A 24,307-nucleotide genomic window follows, 5' to 3' on the forward strand; every position below is an offset into this window, starting at 1 on the left:
CTTCCACTATAGTGCCCCATTGTGTGTGGAGGTGACCCTTGGATCTGGAAGGTCATCCCCATGGAACCCCAGACCTGATGATTCCTTTTCACCAAGAAAGACTCCAAGTATGGAGTATGGCTATCTGTTGCCCAAAGACCAGGCTGAGTTTGGGAGGGCACATTGCTGCAAGGTTGGCCACTAAACGATGGAGTCTTCAAATCGTGATGAAGCTCTGGAGGGGTTGCTGTGGGAACCCATGGATGGGCAATCTTCACAAGTCCTTGAAGATTTATTGAAGTAAGCACCCCCATTTTATGAATAGGGAAACTGAGACCCAAGGAGGGGTATTAAGCATTTCTTATTGTTGTCAGAGGCTGCCTGCAGGTGCTCCAAACCCAGTTTTCAAGATGGCATCGTTGACTGACTGGACACTATCAATGGAGAAAAAAGTCAACTTTATTTAGTTAATACATATACAGTTGGCAATACAGATCAAGGATACATGCTGATTGGCACAGCTTAGTTAGTAAGCATACAGTTGGCACATACAGATCAAAGCTACAGGCTGATTGTTCCAGGAAATGCCCAACTTCCCCTTGACTCCTACTCCTCATGGAGATGCATCTGAATGGGACTGCAGGGCCAGTGCATGAAGGGTGAAGTATCCACACTGGGTACCTCTTTTCATGCTGTTTGGCCTCCAGGTGCCATATTATCAGTGCAAAGATTTCACATCACCCTTGAAACAAAAACACCATTGTGTTCTAGGTGCCTAGTAGTATTTCTAGTCTAGTAGTCTAGTAGTATTTCCTAGGTCCCACGTCAGTTGATCAACAAGCTTTTATTAATCCCTTACTATATGCCAGGCACTGCACTAAATGCTGGAAATACAAACATGAAAGAAAAAAAGTTTCTCATCTCTAGGAGCTCACAGTCTATTAAACTGTGATGTTTAAAAAGTTTGAGAGACACAATTTCTGGGTAATTAGTCATTTTATTAATAAGGCTTCCATGTTATTGATAAAAGAGGTCAGCAGTATCAGCAGTACTCTCGAATGCCAAAGACCCCTGATGGCAGTGGGCTCAGTTTATACGCCCTTGGAAGAGCAGGTGTTCCCAAGGGTGGCAATCAACTCCAGTTAACATTTAATGAGAGAATTAATATTTTAACAGAAAATGGGCTATATTGCAATGAGGGCCTTGGGGTATTTGGACTTACCAATTTCCATATCACCTGTCTGACAAAAGGAAGAATCCACATTTTCCCAGACCTGCCTGAGTAAACCCAATGAGCAGGAATCCACCCATTAGCCTAAACCTAGAATTCCTTTTCCTGGGAAAGTCTTTGAGAAAGATTTCCCACACTGGTTGATTTCTGGATTTGGGAGTCAAAAAGGAGGAAAACCTTGGTCCTGATTTAATAATTAGTTATAATAGTTATTAATAGAGAAATAATAATTTCTTTCAAGGGGAGATAACATGCTAACCATTACACACAAATGAGATATAGATAGGAGAACTCAGAGATGGCTTGCATTTCTAGCAGCACTATAGCCTAGGGGTTACAGGATTAGAGCCATACCCAGAATTAGAAGATCCCCTATTCTGTTTGACTCAACCCAACCGTGTTCACTTACAGATATTATCCCTATGAAGACATCACTACATGTTTCTGATAAAACTATTGCACTCAAAGACCCACACCTTCCTCTAATTTTCTTGGAATTAAAGGATTTGAGAGCTGGGAAGGACTTTGGTAGCCCTCTCATCTAATACATCCTACTGTCCCTCTGAGATCACAAAGAGCCAGGGGGTGGGGTGAACAAACTCAGAGAACTGTGCAGTTAGACTCTTCTTGGGCAGGAGGATTTCTTTGGAGGTAACAATCACACGTTGGCAGTACCACTGGATTGTGAATGAAGAAGGCCTCTTCTGAGTAACTGTGTGGGGGAAAGCCTTTGCTTCCTTCCAGTGTCTGCTCCACCTACAAAGAGAACATATTGACTTTGGGGAATCTGCCTAGTCATGATTTGGGAGTGGGAGTCACTGAGGTAATACAGGAAGAACTTTGGGCCGCGATGTGATGCCATAGTGCATAGAGTACCCAGCCTGGAGTCAGTAAGACTAATTAATCTTCCTGATTTTAGATCTGACCTTAGACACTTCCTATCTGGGTCAGCCTGGAGAAGTCACTTCACCTTGTTTGCCTCATTTTCTTCATCTGTAGAATGAGCTAGAGAAGGAAGTGACAAATCACTCCAGTATATTTGCCAAGAAAATGCCAGAAGGGGTCACGAAGAGTCAGATAGGACTAAAATGACTCAACAAGAAAAGCAACAAAGAAAGAACTTTGTACTGGGAGTCTAGAGAACTCCATTCTGGTCCTGGTTCTGCCACTAACTGGCTTCATGACCTCCGTGAGCCTCAGTTGCCATATCTATCAAATGGAGATGGAATAAACTCAACAGGGTCCAGCAGTGTGACTGTGAAAATAAAAGGCTACTACTAATGAAGCTGAGATCACTAATGGATCCTGGGAAGTGACCAACCCAGTGACCACTGTGCGAGTTACTACCCAGTGGGAGTACACTGTTCAGTTCTGGGGGACAAGACTGTCTCTCTCTCTCTCTCTCTCTCTCTCTCTCTCCATCTATATATATATATATATATATATATATATATATATATATATATATATATATATATATATATATATCTCCCTCTCTCTCTGTCTCTCTCTGTCTCTGTCTCTCTGTCTCTGTCTCTCTGTCTCTCTCTCTCTCCCCTTCCCTCTCTGTCTTTGCTCTGTACCACCCCTCATGATTTTACTGCTTAATTAAAAGGTTCTATTGAAAGTAATCATCCTTGAGGTGGAACAGAAAGGGGTGGGGGAGAGGGATAAACATGCTGCTGTCCAGTTTAGGGTGACAGATGTGGAATCAAGGAAGACACCTTTGAAATCTTCCAAATCCCAAAGATCTTGGGAAGTACCAATCTCATGGTAGCCTGTGATGGTCAGGACTGAGCTGAAACATTCAGGTCAGATCAGGAGTAGACCTCCAGATTCCAGCTTCAGATGATCATGAACCTGGGGCCAGAGGAGCAGGAGGAGTGCTGTGCAGAAGTGAAGGCTGCCTGACCCCCATCCTGTAGCTCTCTCTCTCTCTCTCTCTCTCTCTCTCTCTCTGTCTCTCTCTCTCTCTTTCTCTCCCTCATACACACACACACATAAGAGGAGGCTCTCACTCACTGGCACATTCCATGGCTGCACACAGCTCCCATCCCCGTTTTGAAGACATGGGGCAGATGACCATCGGTAAGCTTCATGTGCCAGCTTGTACCAGCGCCATCGACTTCCACCCCCTACATTACCAGTTGGGTCAGCTGGGTCCAGGATCACTGGCCTAAAGGGGAAGGTAGAAAGTTGAGACTAATGAAGAGGTTCCTCCCAGGTCACCAAAGCCAAGAAGACATTTGCTCCAGGCATGGCCCTCTCCAAATCCTTCAAGAAATTTAGACTACAGTATTATTAATAGTTGACATTTCCTTAATCCTTTTTAGTTCCAAAGTTTGCCTTCAGGATCACAATTATTATTCTAACAGGCCTTATGAGGTGTACCACAGAGGAGGACAAAGGCCCATAGGAGAATCTTCCCCATAGCCATACAGCTAATGAGCAGGGAGGGATCAGGAACCAGGACACAGACCACTGGGGACCAATTTCACCAGAAGACTAAATTTCCATGTAGGAAATGGTTAAGGATAAGGCTATCTTATGACACAATAATGTCCGAGGAGAGACACACACTAATCATTTTATAGTATCTTATATATATATGTGGCCTGAATCCTGATAATCTTTCAAGCTCCCATAGAAACTCAGTGAACATGTGTATAATTAGGTTGGATTGGATTGAACCAATAGGGGTGTTTAAGGACCTGGGAGAGACTTCTTAACTCAAAGGAATAAAGCTTGAATGGTGGAATTTCAGACAGCAGCAGAGGGAAGACATTTTGGGTGGCAAGTGAGCCTTCCTAGCCTCTCTGATTTGATGTCATGAAGTCAATCTGACATTCCACTCACACATGGGACCATTTTATGGGCAGGCCATGAATGTCAAAAGTTCAGCAGGAACCCTAGCTTTCTGTCTCCAAGGGGGTGGCCTGAGTCAGGGCAGAAAGGTTCAGGAGACCAGAGCTATCAGCTTGGACTATTTGCTGATTTCAGGGGTGGGGTGGATCCTATCCCTGGTACCTGGGTTTTTTCAGCTGTGATTTCAAGTACTCTCCAACGGTCACATTCTGAAAGTCATAGTTGATGGTCCAGTAGACCATGAGCTTTTGGTAATTCTGGATCAAGTACAGGACTGTCTGGAAGCCCTGAGCTGTGCTGAAATCAGTTTCCTTGCTCCCGTGCTCCCAGGCATAGACAGTCAGGAGCTCTAAGGCATACTGAGGGGGGAGTTTGTCTATTTTGTCCTTGCACTGAAAAAGAAGAAGAAATAATTGAGAATGATCACTCCCTTGAGCAAGAACTCTGGCATTCCTCCTTTCTTTCTCTCTCTCCTGTCTCCCCCCACCCTGGGTATCTCTGTCACAATCATATGTGCCCACATGTCTCCCCTAATAGAATCTAAGCTATTTGAGAGTAGAGATTATTTTCATTTCTTGTATTCATATTCCCAGGGGCACACAGTAGATACCTTCTAAATTCATTTGATTAATGCAATGAAATACAATCCATATGCATGATGTGGCATCCTCTCCTGAGTCACAGGGAAGGTCAGAAGCCATCTAAGTCCAGTCCCTTCATTTTAGAGCTGAGGAAGAGGCTAGGTGACTTGCCTAAGGTCACATAGCCAGTGAGTGGCATGGCTAGCTGAACACCCATTCTTCTCTCATTGCCCTCATGTGTTCACCTCGTGGGTAACCAAAGAAGAGACCTACCATTTTGTACCAGTGTTTCACCAATCGGATCAGACTTTTGAGCTTGGTGCAGCGCTGTTTGAGGAAGAGCTTCTGGAGCTCTGTGAAGCAAGTGGAAAATTCTCCTGCATTCCCGGGTTCACTTATAAGTTCAATGTAGACCTGGGGGTTAGGTGTGAAGTCTTTTGTCACGTGTCCTGTTGGTGGGAAACCAACTCAATTCAACCAGTTTTTAATTAGCACCATCTCTGTTCTGAACAGCATGAATAAGGAAATGGGGGTGGAGTAGCGGGGATAGAGGCAGGGACAATAGGCAGGCCCTGCCCACCAGGAGTTTGCATGTAGAAAAAAAGAACCAGACACATGAAACAGCTGACAATACAGGACACAGAGAATAAGTCCTGGAGGAACTCAGGGGAGATAGTTCTCTGTGGTCTGAGGGTATCAGTGAAGGCTTCTTAGGAGGAGTAGGATCTGATGTGGGCCTTGAAGGAGACGTAGAATTTGGATAAATGGAGTAGAAAGAAGGCATTTCCAAAGGGGAGCATAACCTGAGCATGGGCCTTTAGGTGGGAGTTAAACGCATGCTTTATTCATGGATCAGTGAGGAGTCCAACCCAATTGGAGCAGAAGAGGAACATTGGAAAAGAATCAGAGGGAAAGTAAGAGAAACCTAGGGTCCTTGTTATTGTTTTCGGGTAACTAACTGTGGGTCTGGACACACTTGCTGTTTGCTGTCTGCCAAACTCCTGGTTGTCTACTTATAACCTGTCTCTGAGAGTTTATTCTGGATCACACTCAGGTATGGCCACAGGTCTTAACATAAGGGATGTAAGACCCAGCTGTGCTGCCTAGGTGTGCCCTTGGGTGAGAAGGAGCCAGCATACCCCAGGTGAGTGCAGAAGCAGTGGGGCAGGCATGCTACTGGCTTTGGGCACTTACAGGAGGGCAGATTTCTGAGCTTTGGTTCTAGGCCAGAAGGGAGAACTGAAGGAGGATCTGATGCCAGAGGCATCATCCTCCATGTCAGCACTAGAGATGATTACAATAATAAGCTGCTACAAATAAAAAAAAAATGAGCAGGCAAAGGAGAAAGAACCCAACTATAGAAATTTACTGTGGGTATAGAGAAGACCACGGATCATCTTCAGAAGATGATACTGAAGCAAAAAAAGCCTTTCCTACCCCAAAGATTAATGTCAAATTGTCACCTGCCCAAAAAGAATTCATAGAATTTTTAAAAAACCTTTATATATCAAATGAGAGACCAAAGAAATTTAAAACAAAAATAATCAAAGAAAAACAAGATTATGAAAAGAAAGTTAACCAACCAGTAAAGGAGATCCAGAATCTCAAGGAAGAAAACCTCTCCTTAAAAATTAGCATTGGGTAAGATGTAGCCAGTGAAGTTATAAGAGACCAAGAAATAATAAAACAAAACATAAAGAATTAAAAATAGAAGAGAATGTGAAATATCTCATAAGAAAAACAACTGATCTGGAAAACAGATCAAGAAGAGAAAACAAGAATAATCAGATGACCTGAAAACTCTGAACAAAAAAAATCATCTTGATACAATAATCCAAGAAATAACTAAAGAAAATTGTCCAGAAGTGCTAGAACAAGAGGGGAAAGTAGAAATAGGAATATATCCACCAATCATCACCTGAAAGAAATCCTATAAGGAAAACATTAGGAATATAATAGTTAAGTTCCTAAACACTCAGCTCAAGGAGAAAATAGGAGCAATAAGAAAAAAACAATTGAAATATGGTGGAGCCCCAATTAGATTCACACAAGACCTAGCAGTGGTGACACTACAAGACCACAGGTCTTGGAACACTATATATCAAAAAGCAAAAGAATTGGAGTTTTGGCTGAAAATATGCACAGCAAAGTTAAGCATAGTCCTGAATGGAAAAAAGAAGAGATTCAATGAATTGCCAGACTTTCAGGATTTCGTTGTAAAAAACCCTGAACTTAATAAAAAATTTGACATTCAAGAACCAAGAGAAATATAAGGTACACATCAGAGACTAAAGGGACTCTTGTAAGGGACCAACTACGTACACTTGAATGAGAATATATGCAACGCATGTCTGAGATTGTTATTAGTAATTGGGTAGTTCAAAAGAAAGATTGGAACATACCTGAGTATGATGTGATTGTAAAAAGTAAAACCATTTAGGAAAAGGTAAGAAGAGTAATTATACAAATGATGTAGGAGAGGAAGAACTGACACTGAGGAATTAGATGGGGAAGGAGGGTTTGTAGTTTTAGAACACTATTCTCATTGGGAATGGGTTAAAGAGTGAACAATACACACACATTTATAGAAGGGTATAAAAGTCTTCTAAATTCAGAAAGAAATAAAAGGCTAACGGATGGGGGGGGATTTTTAAAGGGAACTCTACTCACTACATCAGATCTGGGTAGGTGCTTGATAAATATTTATTGATTGACTTACTGATTAGACCGATAAAGGGATCCAGGACACACAAAACATAATCTTTATGTGCCAAGCACTTTACAAATGTTATCTCATATGAGCCCCATAACAACCCTAGGCAGTAGGTGCTATTTTACAGAGTAAACAGAGGCAGATGGAGGTTAATGATTTGCTCAGGGTCACACAGCTAGCAAGTATATGAGGCTGGATTTGGACTCTGGTCTTCCTGACTTCAACCTCCTTGTTCTATCCACTGGACCACCTAGCAGCCTGTCAAGAACTCTTAATTTAGACCAACTTCCCAGAGCCAGAGAAAGGCAGGGACTTGCCTGAGGTCACAGTAAATGTCAGAGTTGGGATTTGAAGACTTCTTTTCTGAGGCTGAATCTGGGGATCTTTTCCCAATGCCAGACACCCCCTGTCCACCCTACCCCCACCCCGATCCCAGGCAGTAACAGAGACTCTATAGCCCCTAGGTTTTTGGGCCAAGGGCGAAAGCTTCACTGTTGGAAATCAGCTGGGGCTGGTGCTGAGAGGAGCAGCCTGGGCAGGGCCTGTTCTTTGACCCAGAAACCAGGTTGGAGGCTTCTCACCTAGAACATCAAAGGCTGGAAGCACGTCAAAGTCCACCCAATGATCGATTTTTTTCGACTTCATCCTGAAGCTGAGCACTCGAGGGTTAGTCCGTTTGTGGATTTCAAATTTTATTTTAAACATTCTATCTTGGTCACGCTCACATTCTTCCAACTGTTTCTTGATTTCCTCAATGAACTCTTTTCGGCGATTTATCTGGTCCTGATAGCTTTGGAGATCACTGAGAAATACGACCAGGTCTGCATCGGAGCAGCCTCTCAGAGCTGTGCCTTTGCCAGAAGAACCTCCCTGAATGGAGTAGAAACTGAGATTATCCCTTAAGGAAGAGCCCCTTGACCAGAAGAAGGGAGGAGGGGACGTGGAAAACCAACTGGTCCTGCCCTGAACATCCCTCTGCTCTGCTCATCCCCATGTTCCAAATCTGGCTCCCGAGCCCTCCCCCTACCTGGGGCTTCTCTCTTTCCCTGCCCAGATTTTCAGATCTGCAGGTAAAGAAACCAGCCCCAGGCTCACCTTTACAACCTTGGTCACCCGAACTGACTTCCCCGTGTCTCGGAAACACCTGTTCTTTAGGAAGGAGGAGATCGTGTCGACAGCACTTCGCACCTCGGTCCGGAAAGTGGTATCGGGCAAGAGATGCGCCTCAATGTACCTGTCCAAGTCCCTGGCCCGAGTGTCCCAGAGACTCATGGTGGCCCCAGACTGTACCGAGAGAGTGAGGGAAGCGAGAGCTCAGTGCCCAGCTGGCTGAGAGCAGAGCTGTCCCTTGGTCTCTCTCTCCCTTTGTTCCCACCCAGTACACTCCTCCCTAAGCTCCGCCTCTTCATTTTCATTTTCCTGAGCAGGGCGAGCCCTGGTTTCTGCTGCTCCACCCTAGACTGCTTCTATTTTTAAATAAGTTTAGTCGATGCCTTCTGTGTTTGCATGCTAGTTTTTTGTTTTTTTTTCAAGGAATAATACCACCCCCCTCACCTCCAAATGGGACTGTCTTGTAACAAGGAAAAATGAAGTGCCGAGGCCCCTTGGTGATGTTTAAAAGACAACGGTGCAGTTGGAAGAGGTTGATTCATGGCAGTAGAGACTTGGAGATGGAGAATGTGACCTCCTCTGCACAGAGGTACCTCAGTGGCACAGTGGATACTCAGGAACACCTGAGTTCCAATCTGCCTCAGACACTTATTACCTGTAACCCTGGGGAAGCCATTTAACCTCTGTCTGTTTCAGTTTCCTCATCTGTAAAAGGAGCTGGAGAAGGAAATGGCAAACCACTTCAGTATCTGTTCTCAAGAAAACCCCACAAGGGATCAACCAAGAGTCAGACATGACTGAAAACAACTCAGTTGTCTTCATTAATATTAATTATTCAGTCCCTTCACTTTGTCATTGAGGAAACCAAAGGAGCCGAAGAGAGCTTTGCAGGAGGTTACAATAGCAAGGGCAGGGCTGGGTCTTCCAGTTCCTGGCCGTTGTGTCTCTATGACACCCCACTGGTCTTTCTATGAAATTATCAATACTTATTAATACTAATGATGATATCCAGCATTTTTATGGTGCTCTAAGGTTTGCAAAGCATTTTAAGAATATTGTCTCATTTGGGTCTCAAAACCACCCCGGGAGGTAACAGCTATTATTATCCCCATTTCATGAATGAGAAAACTAAGGCAGGCAGAGATGAAGTGATTTGTCAAAGGTCACACAGCAAGTAACTGAGTCAAGATTTGAACTCCTGTCTTCTTTGCTTCAGGCCCACCACTCTAACCACTGTAGCATCTTCTCTTTGTAAAACATTTTTTCTCTATGTGTTTTGTTTTTATATAGAATTCATCTCCCCTTCTTGCCTACTTAGCAAGCCATCCCTTCTAAAAGAAAAGATAAAAAAGAAGGAAAAAAGTAGTGAAAGCAGTCAACGACCCCCTACCCCCATGACAGGACAAAGGTTCATTTTTTCCCATCCTTCTCTGGGTCCAAGCTACAATCCCTATGGGATTGCTTCCTGTCTCAGGGAGGGGGGAGGGAAGGGAGGAAAGGAGAGAGAAAATTTGGAACTCAAAACTTTAAAAGAAAACAAGTGTTAAAAAATTGTTTTGACATGTAGTAGTGGGAAATATATATATGTATTATATATGTGTACATGCATATATAATACATATATAAGTATATATGTTTATGGGGTGTAGGCTGTGTTCAGGGAGGACTGGTGGTGTGACGGCTGCCGAGCCCTTTTCAAGGCTGCTTTCCACCTTTGGTGTCCATCTCTTCTACCCAACTCTCGCCTCTGGCTCCAAGAAGCTGTATGATGCACAGTGGCCACACCCTGGTAAACCATTTTGGCAGATGGGCCAAACCAGGTTGAGGGTAACCAAGGGGTCTCAAACCCATTGGTGAATTAGGGGGGTGTCTACCCCAACCATGTGAAGACTTCTCCTGGTGGAATGGGCACATGAGTACAATCTGTTCCAATGGCCATGAGGGCAGCTGAAATAGGCGCTATGGAGTCCTTAGAGCTTGGTTAGACATGGAAGACAGACACCAAGGCCATCCACTGCATCCTGAGCTATCACCAGTTGTCTTGACTCTGTCCTGCCACTGGACTGTGATGACTGTGGAGGAGAAACTGAGGCTGACAATTTAGTGCAACTGTGCCTCACTGAAATCCAATTTACACAAGAATCAGAAGACATCACCCAAAGCTCATATGGGTCTGGTCAGCCACATTTGGACACACTGAAACTTGACTCTAGCATAGTGATGTCATTTTGGTCCTCTTTGAGAACAAAGGACAACAGCTAACCAATATATGCACACATACATACATATACATACATACATACAGATACACATAATTACACATGTACATACATACACAATACACATATACACGCACACACACACATATACATCCTGCCTGTGGGAAATCCCATATTCGCTACTTGGCATTCATAGGATCATAGATTTAGAGGTGAAAGTGACCTTCAGAGGCCATCCAGTACAACTACCTCATTTTTGATTTTTGTCTTTGTTATTCAGTCATGGGATTTTCTTGGTAAAGATACTGAAGTGATCTCCCATTTCCTTCCCCAGCTTATTTTACAGATGAGGAAACTGAGGCAAACAGGGTGAAGTGACTTGCCCAGGGTCACACAGCTAGCAAGTGTCTGAGGACAGACTTGGACTCACCAAGATGAGTTTTGCAGACTCCAGGCATGGTGCTCTATCCACCAGACCGCCTCTGCCACCTTGCTGCTCCATTTTACCTACACATTAAGTGACTTGTCCAGTGTCACACAGCCATTGAGTGTCAAAGACAGAATTTGAAGCCATGTTTTCCTGTCCCAAGGCCCTATCAGCCTCTCCTAAAATTCTCCTTTCTCCCTACCCCACATTTCAGAATACAGGGGATATGCCTATGTCATATATACACATATATAGGCATATTTTATAATAAAAGCTACAAAAATCCTCATAAACTTTGACCTGGATTCCCATGATTAATTTTTTTCTGTCCTAAGCAGATTATTAGAAGAAAATCAAAAACCTGTCTACACAAAAATAATAAGAAGAACCTGATTTACAGTAACAAGGAACTAAAAACAAACTAGGGGGCAGCTTGGTGGCAGAGTGAATAGTGTGGTGGGCCTGGAGCCAGGAAGACCAGAGTTCAAATCCAGCCTCACACACTTACTAGTTGTGTGACTCTGGACAAGTCACTTCACCCTCTTTGCCTCAGTTTCCTCATCTGTAAAAGGAGATGGAGAAGGAAATGGCAAACCATTCCAGCATGCCTTATCAAGGAAAACCCCATGAAGATTCACAAGGAATTGAACAACAAATCATGGGAATGGGACAGGATGGGGAAAAATGGCATTTTATTTTAATATAATTATTTCTTTGTAATCTATTACTTCAGGTAGGGGTCCTACCAAATTGTCAAAGGGGTCTATGGTACACAAAAGATTAAAAACCCTTACTCTAAACCTAGTAGTCTTAAATGTCAAAGAACAATGCCTCCAGGTCCCAGCAGTTGTAAAACCAAGACTTCTTTAATCAATGTTAATCAGGCATATTTTTGCTTCACACTATGTATAGCACTTAACCAATCCTATTCAATGATCCAACTAGCATTTATTAAGCATCTATTATGTGCCAGACATTGTAGTAAACAGAGAGAATAAGAAAAAACCAAGCTGGCTCAGCCTTCAGTGATTTTGAATTGGCAGGGGCTGGTAGGGGTGGGTTCAGAGAAGGTGTTTTTCAACGTATACACAGAGAAGGAAATACCATTTGAAGAGAGGGCCTGTAGTAACACGTAGACCAGAGGTTCTTAACCCAGGTGGTTGTGAACTTTTTAAAGGAATATCTTGATAACTGTATGTAATCTGAATACTTTGGCCTCAGCGACTTGGGGTTCCAGGGCACCCTGAAGGGTTTAGGGTCTTTTCTTTCTATTGCCATCAGCTTAAGCCCCCCATTGACTGTTCCCACATGGTTGGTAGCTTGTGAATGGTGCCTCATTTAACCAATTCATGTTGATTAGCTTTTACAAAAGGCTATTGATTAAAAGATAGGCAGAATAAACATACAAACATTTTCCCCAGCTGAGTCATAATCTTCCCTCCACCATGTCAGTCTAGGGGGTAGACTAGGTTCAACTTAGCTCAGTTCCTACATGTAATCTGTTCTACCCAGTTTGTATCCAGAAGGTATATTCATGCTGGGGGCATCCTTGCCTCCACCTCCCCTGGGCTGGGGTCCCAAAGGTCACTCCTTGCACCTCAGGATATGCTTCTACAACACCAAACTTTGGAATGAAGGGATGGTGAGTAGACTTCCAGACCATTCAAGCTCATGGTGTGATAGGCTCCATTCCCTTTACAAGATCCCCCAAGAGCACTGAGGCTAAAACTCACAGACCTTTTTGAATAATGAATATAGACCACTCCCCAAACCATTTTGAGCCCCCAAGACCTGAGAAAGGCCTGAGACCTGGATTGGCCAATCAGGAGAGATATTTTGGCCCACTCTGAGCTTAACCTACCATAATGCTTTGCATGCTCTGATATAACAGACTTGTTTTACTTTGCTCTCTGAGTGAACCCCAAATGCTCCTTCCTGTGTCAGCAACTATAAGGCTAGATGAAGCTGACCAGGAGCGTTCTTGTTTATGACCAGTAAGGACAAGTCACCTGGAACCAGACACTATCTTGAATAATGAGACTTTTCTTATCTTGGTATTTTATGGACATATGCTATGTTCTGTCATGTTAATGATAGAAAAACACCACAGATATCTGGATTCTATAATTTCAACCAAAACTTTTAACAGTTCTCCTATGTTATTGTATTTACAACCTATCCAATTAAGAAAATTCCTTCCTCATGCTATGGATGCATGCATATGGAGACCATAATTTTGGGTGACACAAATATCCTAAGTTGAGATTCCTCTCAGGATCTAGAAGTTCTTCCTCAATTTGGCTTATGTCTGAGTCAGAATTATTTTCTGGCTCCCATGTACACATATGCTGCTAGCTTAAGGAAATAAACAATATAAATATATATCACCTACCTTGTTTGCCTCTTTTAACCAAACTATTAGGTGGATATTCTACAGTCAAAGAATTTCCTTTTTATCATGTTGGTCATTGAGTCATTTCAGCCATGTCTGACTCCTTGTGACTTCATTTGGGGGTTTTCTTGGCAGAGATAATGGAGTGGTATGCCATTTCCTTCTCCACCTCATTTCACAGATGAGGAAACAGGCAAACAGGGTGAAGTGACTTGTCCAGGATCACTCAGCTAGTAAGTATCTGAGGCTTGAATTGAACTCAGGAAGATGAGACTTCCTCACTCCAAGCCCAGTGCTCCATCTACTGTACCAGCTACCGGTCCTATCACATGGTTAGCTCATCAGAATCAGCCACAGAAGATCTACACATATCTAATCTCTCCAAGATGCTTTATCTAAATGTGATCATGATTCTCCTAGAAGTAAGCTGTACTTATGGAGAGACATCATTCCAGACACTCTGTGTATGTCCCAGACCCTGACTGCATGTTTTTCCATATAATTGGTTTCCTTTGAAATTCTATAGATTTTACTTTGTGTATTGAAAAGCATAATTCTAAGGAGGCTTCACCAAACTGCCAAAGGAATCCAGGACTCCAAAAAACTTAAGAATCTTAGATATAAACCATGATCATGTGAGGTGGGGGTGGGGTGGACCATGAACACCTAGGAAGGTCAGGAAAAATTGCCTGCAGGAAGAGGCAGGTCAACTCAGCCTTGGGGGAACCCAGAGATTCTCAGAGGGAGAAGGGGGAAGGGAGCATATGCCAGGCATGTGTTTTCCTTTGTAATACTTACTTGACCCATTTTCTTCCACTATAGTCTTCTTCTAGTGCCCCATTGTGTGTGGAGGTGAGCTTGGGCTCTGGAAGGTCATCCCCATGGAACCCCAGACCTGATGAGTCCCTTTCACCTAGAAAGACTCCAAGTATAGAATATGGCTATCTGTTGCCCAAAGACTGGTATACCTGAGTTTGAGAGGGGACATGGCTGCAAAGTTGGCCACTAAATGATGGAGTCTTTAAATCATGATGACAGCTCTGGAGGGGTTGCTATGGGAACACATGGATGGGCAATCCTCACAGGTTCTTGAAGTATTTATTGAAGTAAGCAGCCCCCTTTTATCAATAGGGAAACTAAGACCCAAGGAGGGGTATTAAGCATTTATTATTGTTGTGAGAGGCTGCCTGCAGCTGCTCCAAACCCAGTTCCCAAGATGGCATCAATGACTGACTGGACACTATCAATGGAGAAAAAAGTCAACTTTATTTAGTTAATATGCATACAGTTGGCAATACAGATCAAGGATACATGCTGATTGTCACAGCTTAGTTAGTAAGCATACAGTTGGCACATACAGATTAAAGCTACAGGCTGTGTTCCAGGAAGCGCTCAACTTCCCCTTGACTCCTACTCCTCATGCAGATGCATCTGAATGGAACTGCTGGGCCAGTGCATAAAGGGTGAAATATCCACACTGGGCATCTCTTTTCATGCTGTTTGGCCTCCAGGTGCCATATTATCAGTGCAAAGATTTCACATCATCCTTGAAACAAAAACGCCATTGTGTTCTAGGTGCCTACTATCTAATAGTATTTCCTAGATCCCACATCACTTGATTAACAAGCTTTTATTAATCCCTTACTACATGCCAGGCACTGCACTAAATGTGGTAAATACGAACATGAAAGAAAAAAAGTTTCTCATCTAAAAGAGTTCACAGTCTATTAAACTGTTGGGTAACTAGTCATTTTATTAATAAGGCTAGCATGTTATTTATAATAGAGGTCAGAGGTACTCTCGAATGCCAAAGACCCCTAATGGCAGTGGGCTCACAGTTTATATGCCCTTGGAAGAGCAGGTGTTCCCAAGGGTGGCAGTCAAGTCTGGTTAACAATTAATGAGGGAATGAATATTATAATGGAAAACGGGCTATATTACAATGAGGGCCTTGGGGGATTTGGACTTATCAATCTCCATATCACCTGTTTGACAAAAGGAAGAATCCACATTTTCCCAGACCTGCCTGAGTAAACCCAATGAGCAGGAATCCACCCTTTACCTAAACCTAGAATTCCTTTTCCTGGGTAAGTCTTTGAAAAAGATTTCCCACACTGGTTGATTTCTGGATTTGGGAGTGAAAAAGGAGGAAAACCTTGGTCTTGATTCAATAATTAGTTATAATAGTTATTAATAGAGAAATAATAATTTCTTTCAAGGGGAGATAACATGCTAACCATTACACACAAATGAGATATAGATAGGAGAACTCAGAGATGGCTTGCATTTCTAGCTGCACCATATCCTAAGGGTTACGGGATTAGAGCCATACCCAGAATTAGAAGATCCCCTATTCTGTTTGGCTGAACCCAACCTTGTTCACTTACAGATATTATCCCTATAAAGTCATCACTACATGTTTCTGATAAAACTATTGCACTCAAAGACCCACACCTGCCTCTAATTTTCTTGGAATTAAAGGATTTGAGAGTTGGAAAGGACTTTGGCAGCCCTCTCATCTAATACATCCTGCTCTCCCTCTGAGGTCACAACGATCCAGAGGGTAGGGGCAACAGACTCAGAGAATTGTGCAGTTAGACTCTTCTTGGGCAGGAGGATTTCTTTGGAGGTAACAATCACACGCTGGCAGTACCACTGGATTGTGAATGAAGAAGGCCTCTTCTGAGTAACTGTGTGGGGGAAAGCCTTTGCTTCCTTCCAATGTCTGCTCCACCTACAAAGAGAACATATTGACTTTGGGGAATCTGCCTACTCATGATTTGGGGGTGGGAGTCACTGAGGTAATACAGGAAGAACTTTGGGCTATGAGGTGATGCCATAGTGCATAGAGTACCCAGCCTGGAGTCAGTAAGACTAATTAATCTTCCTGATTTTAGATCTGACCTTGAACACTTCCTATCTGGGTCAGCCTACACAAGTCACTTCACCCTGTTTGCCTCATTTTCTTCATCTATAAAATGGAGAAGGAAGTGGCAAACCACTCTAGGATCTTTGTCAAGAAACTCCCAAATGGAGTTACAGAGAGTCAAATATGACTGAAAATGACTCAACAATAAACAACAAAGAAAGAACCTTGTGCTAGTCTAGAGAACTCCATTCTAGTCCTGGTTCTGCCACTAACTGGCTTCATGACCTTATGAAAGATATTTATCCTCCCCGAGGCTCAGTTGCCATATTTATCAAACGGGGATGGAATAAGTTCAACAGCGCCCAGCAATGGGATTGTGAAAATAAAAGGCTATGTGATCTTCTAATGAAGTCAAGGTCACTAACAGGTCCTGGGAAGTGACCACCCCAGTGCCCCCTCTGGGAGTTAGTACCCAGTGGGAATACGCTGTTCATTTCTGGGGGACAAGACTCTCTCCTTCTCTCTCTCTCCCTCTCTCTCTGACTCTCTCTCTCTCTGTCTCTGTCTCTCCCTCTCTCCTCCCCTCTCTCCTTCCCTCCCTCTATCTCTTTGCACTGAGCCACCTCTCAGGACTCCATTGCTTAATTAAAAGTTTCTATTGAAAGTAATCTTCCTTGAGGTGGAACAGAAAGGAGTGGGCGAAGGGGTGTAAACATACTGTGGTCCAGTTTAGGGTGGCAGATGTGGAATCAAGGAAGACACCTTTGAACTCTTCTTAATCCCAAAGATCTTGGGAAGTGCCAATCTCATGGTGGCTTGTGATGGTCAGGACTGAGCTGGAACATTCAGGTCAGATCAGGAGTAGACCTCCAGATTCCAGCTTCAGATGACCATGAATTTGGGTCCAGAACAGCACGAGGGGTGCTGTGCAGAGATAACTCACCGGCACATTCCATGGCTGCACACGGCTCCCATCCCAGTTTTGAAGACATGGGGCAAATGACCATCGGTAAGCTTCTTGTGCCAGCATGTCCCAGTGCCATCGACTTCCACCCCCTACATCACCAGTTGGGTCAGCTGGGTCCAGGATCACTGGCCTAAAGGGGAAGGTAGAAAGTTGAGGCCAAAGCCAAGAAGGGATTTGCTCCAGGCATGCCCCTCTCCAAATCCTTCAAGAAACTTAGACTACAGTATTATTCATAATTGACATTTCCTTAATGCTTTCTACTGCCACAGCCTTTGCCTTCAGGATCATAATTATTCTTCTAACAGGCCTTATGAAGTATACCACAGAGGAGGACCAAAGCCCATAGGAGAATTTTGCCCGTAGTCATACAATTAATGAGTAGGGAGGGATCACAGACCAGGACACAGACCACTGGGAACCAATTTCACTGGAAGACCAAATTTTCATGTAGGAAGTGGTTAATGATAAGGCTATCTTATAACATAGTAATGTCTGAGGAGAGACACACACTAATCATTGTATAGGTTCTTATATATGTGTGTTGCCTGAATCCTGATAATCTTTCAAACTCCCATAGAAACTCAGTGAATTTGTGTATAATTAGATTAGATTGAATTGAACCAATACGGGTGTCTAAGGACCTGGGAGAGAATTCTTAACCCAAAGGAATAAAGCTTGAATGGTGGAATTTCAGACAGCAGCTTAGGGAAGACATTTTGGGTGGCAAGTGAGCCATCCTAGCCTCTCTGATACTGATGTCATGAAGTCAATCTGACATTCCACTCACACATGGGACCATTTTATGGGCAGGCCACGAGGCAAAAGCTCAGCAGGAAGCTTAGCTTTCTGTTTCCAAGGGGGTGGCCTTACTCAGGGCAGAAAGGTTCAGGAGACCAGAGTCATCAGCTTGGACTATTTGCTGATTTCAGGGGTGGGGTGGATCCTATCCCTGGTACCTGGGTTTTTTCAGCTGTGATTTCAGGTACTCTCCAATGATCACATTCTGAAAGTCATAGTTGATGGTCCAGTAGACCATGAGCTTTTGGTAATTCTGGATCAGGTGCAGGACTGTCTTGAAGCCCTGAGCTGTGTTGAAAACAGTTTCCTTGCTCCCGTGCTCCCAGGCATAGACAGTCAGGAGCTCTAAGGCATACTGAGGGGGGAGTTGGTCCATTTTGTCCTTGCACTGAGAAGAAAGAAGAAATAATTGAGAATGATCACTCCCTTCTGAGCAGGAACTCTGGCATTCCTCCTTTCTTTCTCTCTCTCCTGACTCCCCCCACACTGGGCATCTCTGTCACAATCATATATGCCCACATGTCTCCCCTAATAGAATCTAAGCTATTTGAGAGTAGAGATTATTTTCATTTCTTGTATTCATATTCCCAGGGGCACACAGTAGATACCTTCTAAATTCATTTGATTAATGCAATGAAATACAATCCATATGCATGATGTGGCATCCTCTCCTGAGTCACAGGGAAGGTCAGAAGCCATCTAAGTCCAGTCCCTTCATTTTAGAGCTGAGGAAGAGGCTAGGTGACTTGCCTAAGGTCACATAGCCAGTGAGTGGCATGGCCAATTAAGCGCCCATTCTTCTCTCATTGCCCTCATGTGTTCACCTCCTGGATAACCAAAGAAGTGTCCTACCATTTTGTACCAGTGTTTCACCAATCGGATGAGACTTTTGAGCTTGGTGCAGCGCTGTTTGAGGAAGAGCTTCTGGAGCTCTGTGAAGCAGGTGGAGAATTCTCCCCCATTCCAGGATTCCCCTATAAGTTTGATGTAGACCTGGGGGTTAGGTGTGAAGTCTTTTGTCACGTGTCCTGTTGGGGGGAAACCAACTCAATTCAACCAGTGTTTAATTAGCACCAGCTCTGTTCTGAACAGCATGATTAGGGAAGTGGGGTGGGGTACTGGGGGTAGAGGCAGGGACAAGAGGCAGGCCCTGCCCACCAGGAGTTTGCATGTAGAAAAAAGAACCAGACACATGAAACAGCTGACAATACAGGACACAGAGAATAAGTCCTGGAGGAATTCAGGACAGAAAGATCACTGTGGTCTGAGGAGATCAGTGAAGGCTCCCTAGAGGAATAGGATCTGACCTGGGCCTTGAAAGAGATGTAGAATTTGGATAAATGGAGTAGAAAGTAGGCATTTCCAAAGGGGAGCATAACCTAAGCATAGGCCTTTAGCTGAGAGTGGTCATGGTTTGTTCATGGATCAGTGAGGAGTCCAACCCAATTGGAACAGGAGAGGAATATTGGAAAAGGACCAGAGGGAAAGCAATAGAAAGCTGGGGCCCTTGTTATTGTTTTGAGGTAACTAACTGTGGGTCTAGACACACTTGCTGTTTGCTGTCTGCCAAACTCCTGGTTGTCTACTTATAATCTGTCTCTGAGAATTTATTCTGGATCACACTCAGTTATGGTCACAGGTCTTAACATAAGGGATGTCAGACCCAGCTGTGCTGCCTATGTGTGCCCCTGGGTGAGAAGGAACCAGCACAGCCCAGATGAGTGCAGAAGCAGTGGGGCAGGCATGCTACTGGCTGTGGGCACTTACTGGAGGGCAGAGTTGTTAGTTTCAGTTCCAAGCTGGAGGAGAGAACCAAAGGAGGATCTGATGCTGGAGGCATCATCCTCCATGCACCAGCACTAGAGGTGATTACAATAATAAGCTGCTACAAATAAAAAAAAATAATCGGGCAAAGGAGAAAGAACCCAACTATAGAAAGTTACAATGGGAATAGAGAAGACCAGGGTTCATCTTCAGAGGATGATACTGAAGCAAAAAAAGCCTCTCCTACCCCAAAGATTAATCTCAAATTGTCACCTGCCCAAAAAGAATTCATAGAACTTAAATAAACCTTTAGATATCAAATGAGAGATTGAAGAAATCAAATATAAAAACAAAAACAATCTAAAAAAACAAGATTATGAAAAGAAAGTTAACCAAGTGCAAAAGGAGATCCAGAGTCTCAAGGAAGAAAACCACTCCTTAGAGTTGGGCAAGATGCAGCCACTGAAGTTATAAGAGTCCAAGAAACAATAAAACAAAACACAAAGAATGAAATCATAGAAGAAAATATGAAATGTCTCACAGGAAAAACAACTGATCTGGAGAACAGATCAAAAAGAAAAAACATAAGAATAATCAGTCTCCCTGAAAACTATGATCAAAAAGGGAATCTTGATATAATAATATGAGAAATAATTAAAGAAAACTGTCCTGAAGTGTTAGACCAAGAGGGGAAAGTAGAAATCCAAAATAAATTCTGCCCTAACCACCTGAAAGAGATCCTACAAGGAAAACCTGTAGCAATACCATAGTCAAATTCCTAAACCCTCAGCTTAAGGAGAAAATATTACCAGCAACAAGAAAAAAAAACAATTCAGATATTGGTGGATCCCCAATTAGAATCACACAAGACCTAGCAGTGGTGACACTGAAAGACGACAGGTCTTGGAACACTACATGTTGAAAAGCAAAAGAACTGGAGTTGTGGCTGAAAATATCATACCCAGCAAAGTTAAGCACAATCCTGAATGAAAAAAAGACATTCAATGAATTTCCAGGCTTTCAGGATTTTGTTGCAAACAAACAAACAAACAAACAAACAAAACAACAATGAACTTAATAGAAAATTTGACACAAGAAGCAAGAGAAATATAAGTTACACATCAAAGACTAATTACAAGGGACTCTTGTAAAGTACAGGCTGTTTACATTTTACATATGGAAATATGAAGTGTAGGTCTAAGATTGTTATTAGTAATTCAGAAGTTCAAGAGAAAGATTGGGGTACACTTGAGTATCATGTAATTCTAAAAAGTAAAAGCATTTAGGAAAAGGTAAAAAAAATAGTTATACAAATGAGGTGGGAGAGGAAGAACTGACACAGACAATTCGATGTGGGAGGAGGGCTGGTAGTTCTGGAATTCTACTCTCATTGGGAATGGATTAAAGAGGGAACCATACATATATATCTAGAAGGGTATAAAAGTCTTCTAAATTCAGAAAGAAATAAAAGGCTAAGGGGATAGAGAGTGGGGAGAGGATAAGAGAAGGATTTTTAGAGGAAGCCCTACTCACATCAGATCTGGGTTAGAGAGAGAACAATACATACATTTAGAAGGAAAAATTCTTATAAATGTATAAAGACATAAGAGTGTGAGGGAATGGGGGTATGGAAGAGAGTCTAGATTAATGGGAATGGGAGAAAGAGGGAATAACACACACACACATATATATATATACATATACATGTATATGTGTATTATATATATTTGGAGGGCAATAAAAGGCCTCTAAATTCAGATAAAAATAAGAGGGCAAGGGGAAAGTGTGTTGGGGAGAAGATAAAAGAGGGATCTGTGAGGGGTGGGGGTGGGTAGGTTAAGTAATAAGAGGGTAAGGTAGCAGGTAAAAGCAAAGAAGAGGAATGGAGGGGTAAGAAATAGATACACACAAACATAAAATAAAGGTCAGGAGTAGAATTATTAGGGAAAAAAAGCTTGAGTAGTAATCATGAACAGATGACAAACAAGTATGGTAGAGTCTTGCATAGATGCATATGAATGTATATGTTTATATATGAATATGATTATAGTATCAAATTATATGTATGTGTATGTATGTATATGTGTATATATATCTTTCTGTGTACATATACATATAAGTGTGTATGTATCTCTGCTTAATTGTAGACTTGGAGGTGGGGTGGAAGGTTTGGGAAGAAAGTAAAAATTGCACAGCAGAGAAAAGAAAATTTACAAGAAAGCAAAGATATTCAGTTCAGAACACAATGTGTAGTATTTATTTTACAGGCTTTCTTGAAATGGAAATTTATTGCTATATATTTTGAATCCTCTCTTACGTCTGCTGTGCACACAGCAATGCTTTTTTTTCTTATTTTGTACTTAAGTTGTGGTATTTAAGTTTGCAATGTTTCTGTTTTTTTCTTACTGTGTACTTAAGTTTAAAATAAATTAAGAAAAAAGGGTAAAAAGAAAAGAGAGATTATCTACTCTGGAGGTTCTTAACCTAGAATCTGTAAAGCTTTAAAAAAACCCCACTTTTTAAAAGAACTATTTCAATCAAATTTGTGTTCTAATAATCCCGTGTATTTTATTTTCCACATTTAGAAACATTATTCTGAGAAGGGGTCCATAAGCTTCCCCAGACTACTTCTCTCTCTCTTAATTATTTCCAGTTTATCCTGTCTATAGCTTGTTGGTACACAGTTGTTTGATTATTATCTATCCCTTTAGACTATGAGCTTCTTCACAGCTGGGGCTGTCTTTTACCTTTCTTTGTATTCTCAATGGTTAATAAAGTGCCTAGCTCATCATAGGTGCTTAAGAAGTGTTTATTGATTGACTGACTGACTAGACTGATCCAGGACACACACACACACACACACACACACACACACACACACACACACACACACAAAACATACTTTAGTACCAAGCAGTTTACAAATGTTATCTCGTGTGAGCCTCATAACAACTCTAGGGAGCAGGTTGTTGTGTTTGTCCTTCATTCTCAAAGAGGACCATGACATCAGGGAAATTATGACATGACTTGCACCTGACTTTGATTTGAGTGAGGGCTAAGGGAGCAGGTGCTATTTTACAGATGAGTAAACTGAGGCAGATGGAGGTTAAGTGACTTACCCAGGATCACAGAGCTAGCAACTGTCTGAGGCAAGATTTGAACTCAGGTCTTCCTGACTCCAGGTGTAGTGTTCTATCCACTGTACTATCTAACTACCTGTCTAAAATCCTTAATTTAGGCCAACTCCCCAGAGCCAGAGAAAGGCAGGGTTTTGCTGGAGGTCACAGTAAATGACCTCAGAGTTGGGATTTGAAGACCTCTTTTCTGATGCTGAATCCAGGGATCTATTCCCAATGCCAGACACCCCCTATCCACCCTACCCCCCAGGAGTCAGGAACAGATACTCTATAGCCCCTGCGTTTGTGGGTCAATGGGGGAAGCTTCACTGCTGGAAATCAGCTCAGGCTGGGGCTGAGAGAAGGGGCCTGGACAGAATCTGTTCTTCCAGAAGTGGGGTCTCCTCATCTTGGGCTGGGGTGACCCAGAAGCCAGATTGGGGGCTTCTCACCTAGAACATCAAAGGCTGGAAGCACATCAAAGTCCACCCAATGACTGCTCTTTTTCGACTTCATCCTGAAGCTGAGCACTCGAGGGTTAGTCCATTTGTTGACTTCAAATTTTACTTCAAACATTCTATCTTGGTCACGCTCACATTCTTCCAAACGTTTCTTGATTTCCTCAATGAACTCTTTTCGGCGGTATATCTGGTCCTGATAGCTTTGGAGATCGCTGAGGAATACTACCAGGTCTGCATCGGAGCAGCCTCTCAGAGCTGTGCCTTTGCCGGATGAACCTCCCTGAATGACACAAGCTGAACAGTGAGATTATCCCAGAAGGAAGAGCCCCTTGGCCAGAAGAACGCAGGAGGGGACGTGGAAACCCAACAGGCTCCTCCCTGGATATCCCTCTGCTCTGCTTATCCCCATGTTCCAAATCTGGCTTTTAAAGAAGCTCCCGAGGAGCCTCCCCCTCCCTGGGGTTTCTCTCTTTCCTGAGCCTTCTCTCCCTGCCCAGATTTTCAGATCTGCAGGTAAAGAGACCAGCCCCAGGCTCACCTTCACAACCTTGGTCACCCGAACTGACTTCCCTGTGTCTCGGAAACACCTGTTCTTTAGGAAGGAGGAGATCGTGTCGACGGCACTTCGCACCTCTGTCCGGAAAGTGGTATCGGGCAAGAGATGCATCTCAATGTACCCGTCCAGGTCCCTGGCCCGAGTGTTCCAAAGACTCATGGTGTCCCCAGCCTGTACTGAGAGACTGAGGGAAGCGAGAGCTCAGTGCCCAGCTGGCTGAGAGCAGCGCAGTCCCGAGGTCTATGGCTTTGCTCCCACA

General features: G+C 43.0%; 1 protein-coding gene across 3 annotated transcripts; it reads right to left on the minus strand.

Moving 5' to 3' along the window:
* Positions 1-420: 420 nt before the first annotated feature.
* On the minus strand, positions 421-24,232 carry LOC118848195 (2'-5'-oligoadenylate synthase 1-like). 3 transcript variants are annotated; one of them, XM_036757013.1, is made up of 6 exons: positions 24,031-24,232; positions 23,484-23,772; positions 19,004-19,179; positions 18,310-18,539; positions 17,330-17,483; positions 421-1,966 (listed from the first exon to the last, which is right to left on the minus strand). In XM_036757013.1, the coding sequence occupies exons 1-6, from the start codon at positions 24,205-24,207 to the stop codon at positions 1,811-1,813; spliced, it is 1,182 nt and encodes a 393-aa protein (XP_036612908.1). In that variant the 5' UTR covers positions 24,208-24,232; the 3' UTR covers positions 421-1,810. The 3 variants fall into 3 exon arrangements, with proteins under 3 accessions (XP_036612908.1, XP_036612916.1, XP_036612899.1); XM_036757021.1 differs by lacking the exons at positions 17,330-17,483; positions 18,310-18,539; positions 19,004-19,179; positions 23,484-23,772; positions 24,031-24,232 and adding exons at positions 3,233-3,386; positions 4,238-4,467; positions 4,930-5,105; positions 7,951-8,239; positions 8,465-8,650; XM_036757004.1 differs by lacking the exon at positions 421-1,966 and adding an exon at positions 14,763-16,251.
* Between the last annotated feature and the right edge of the window lie 75 nt (positions 24,233-24,307).

Source organism: Trichosurus vulpecula, chromosome 1, assembly GCF_011100635.1.
Source record: "Trichosurus vulpecula isolate mTriVul1 chromosome 1, mTriVul1.pri, whole genome shotgun sequence".
In the NCBI taxonomy this organism is placed as follows: domain Eukaryota; kingdom Metazoa; phylum Chordata; class Mammalia; order Diprotodontia; family Phalangeridae; genus Trichosurus; species Trichosurus vulpecula.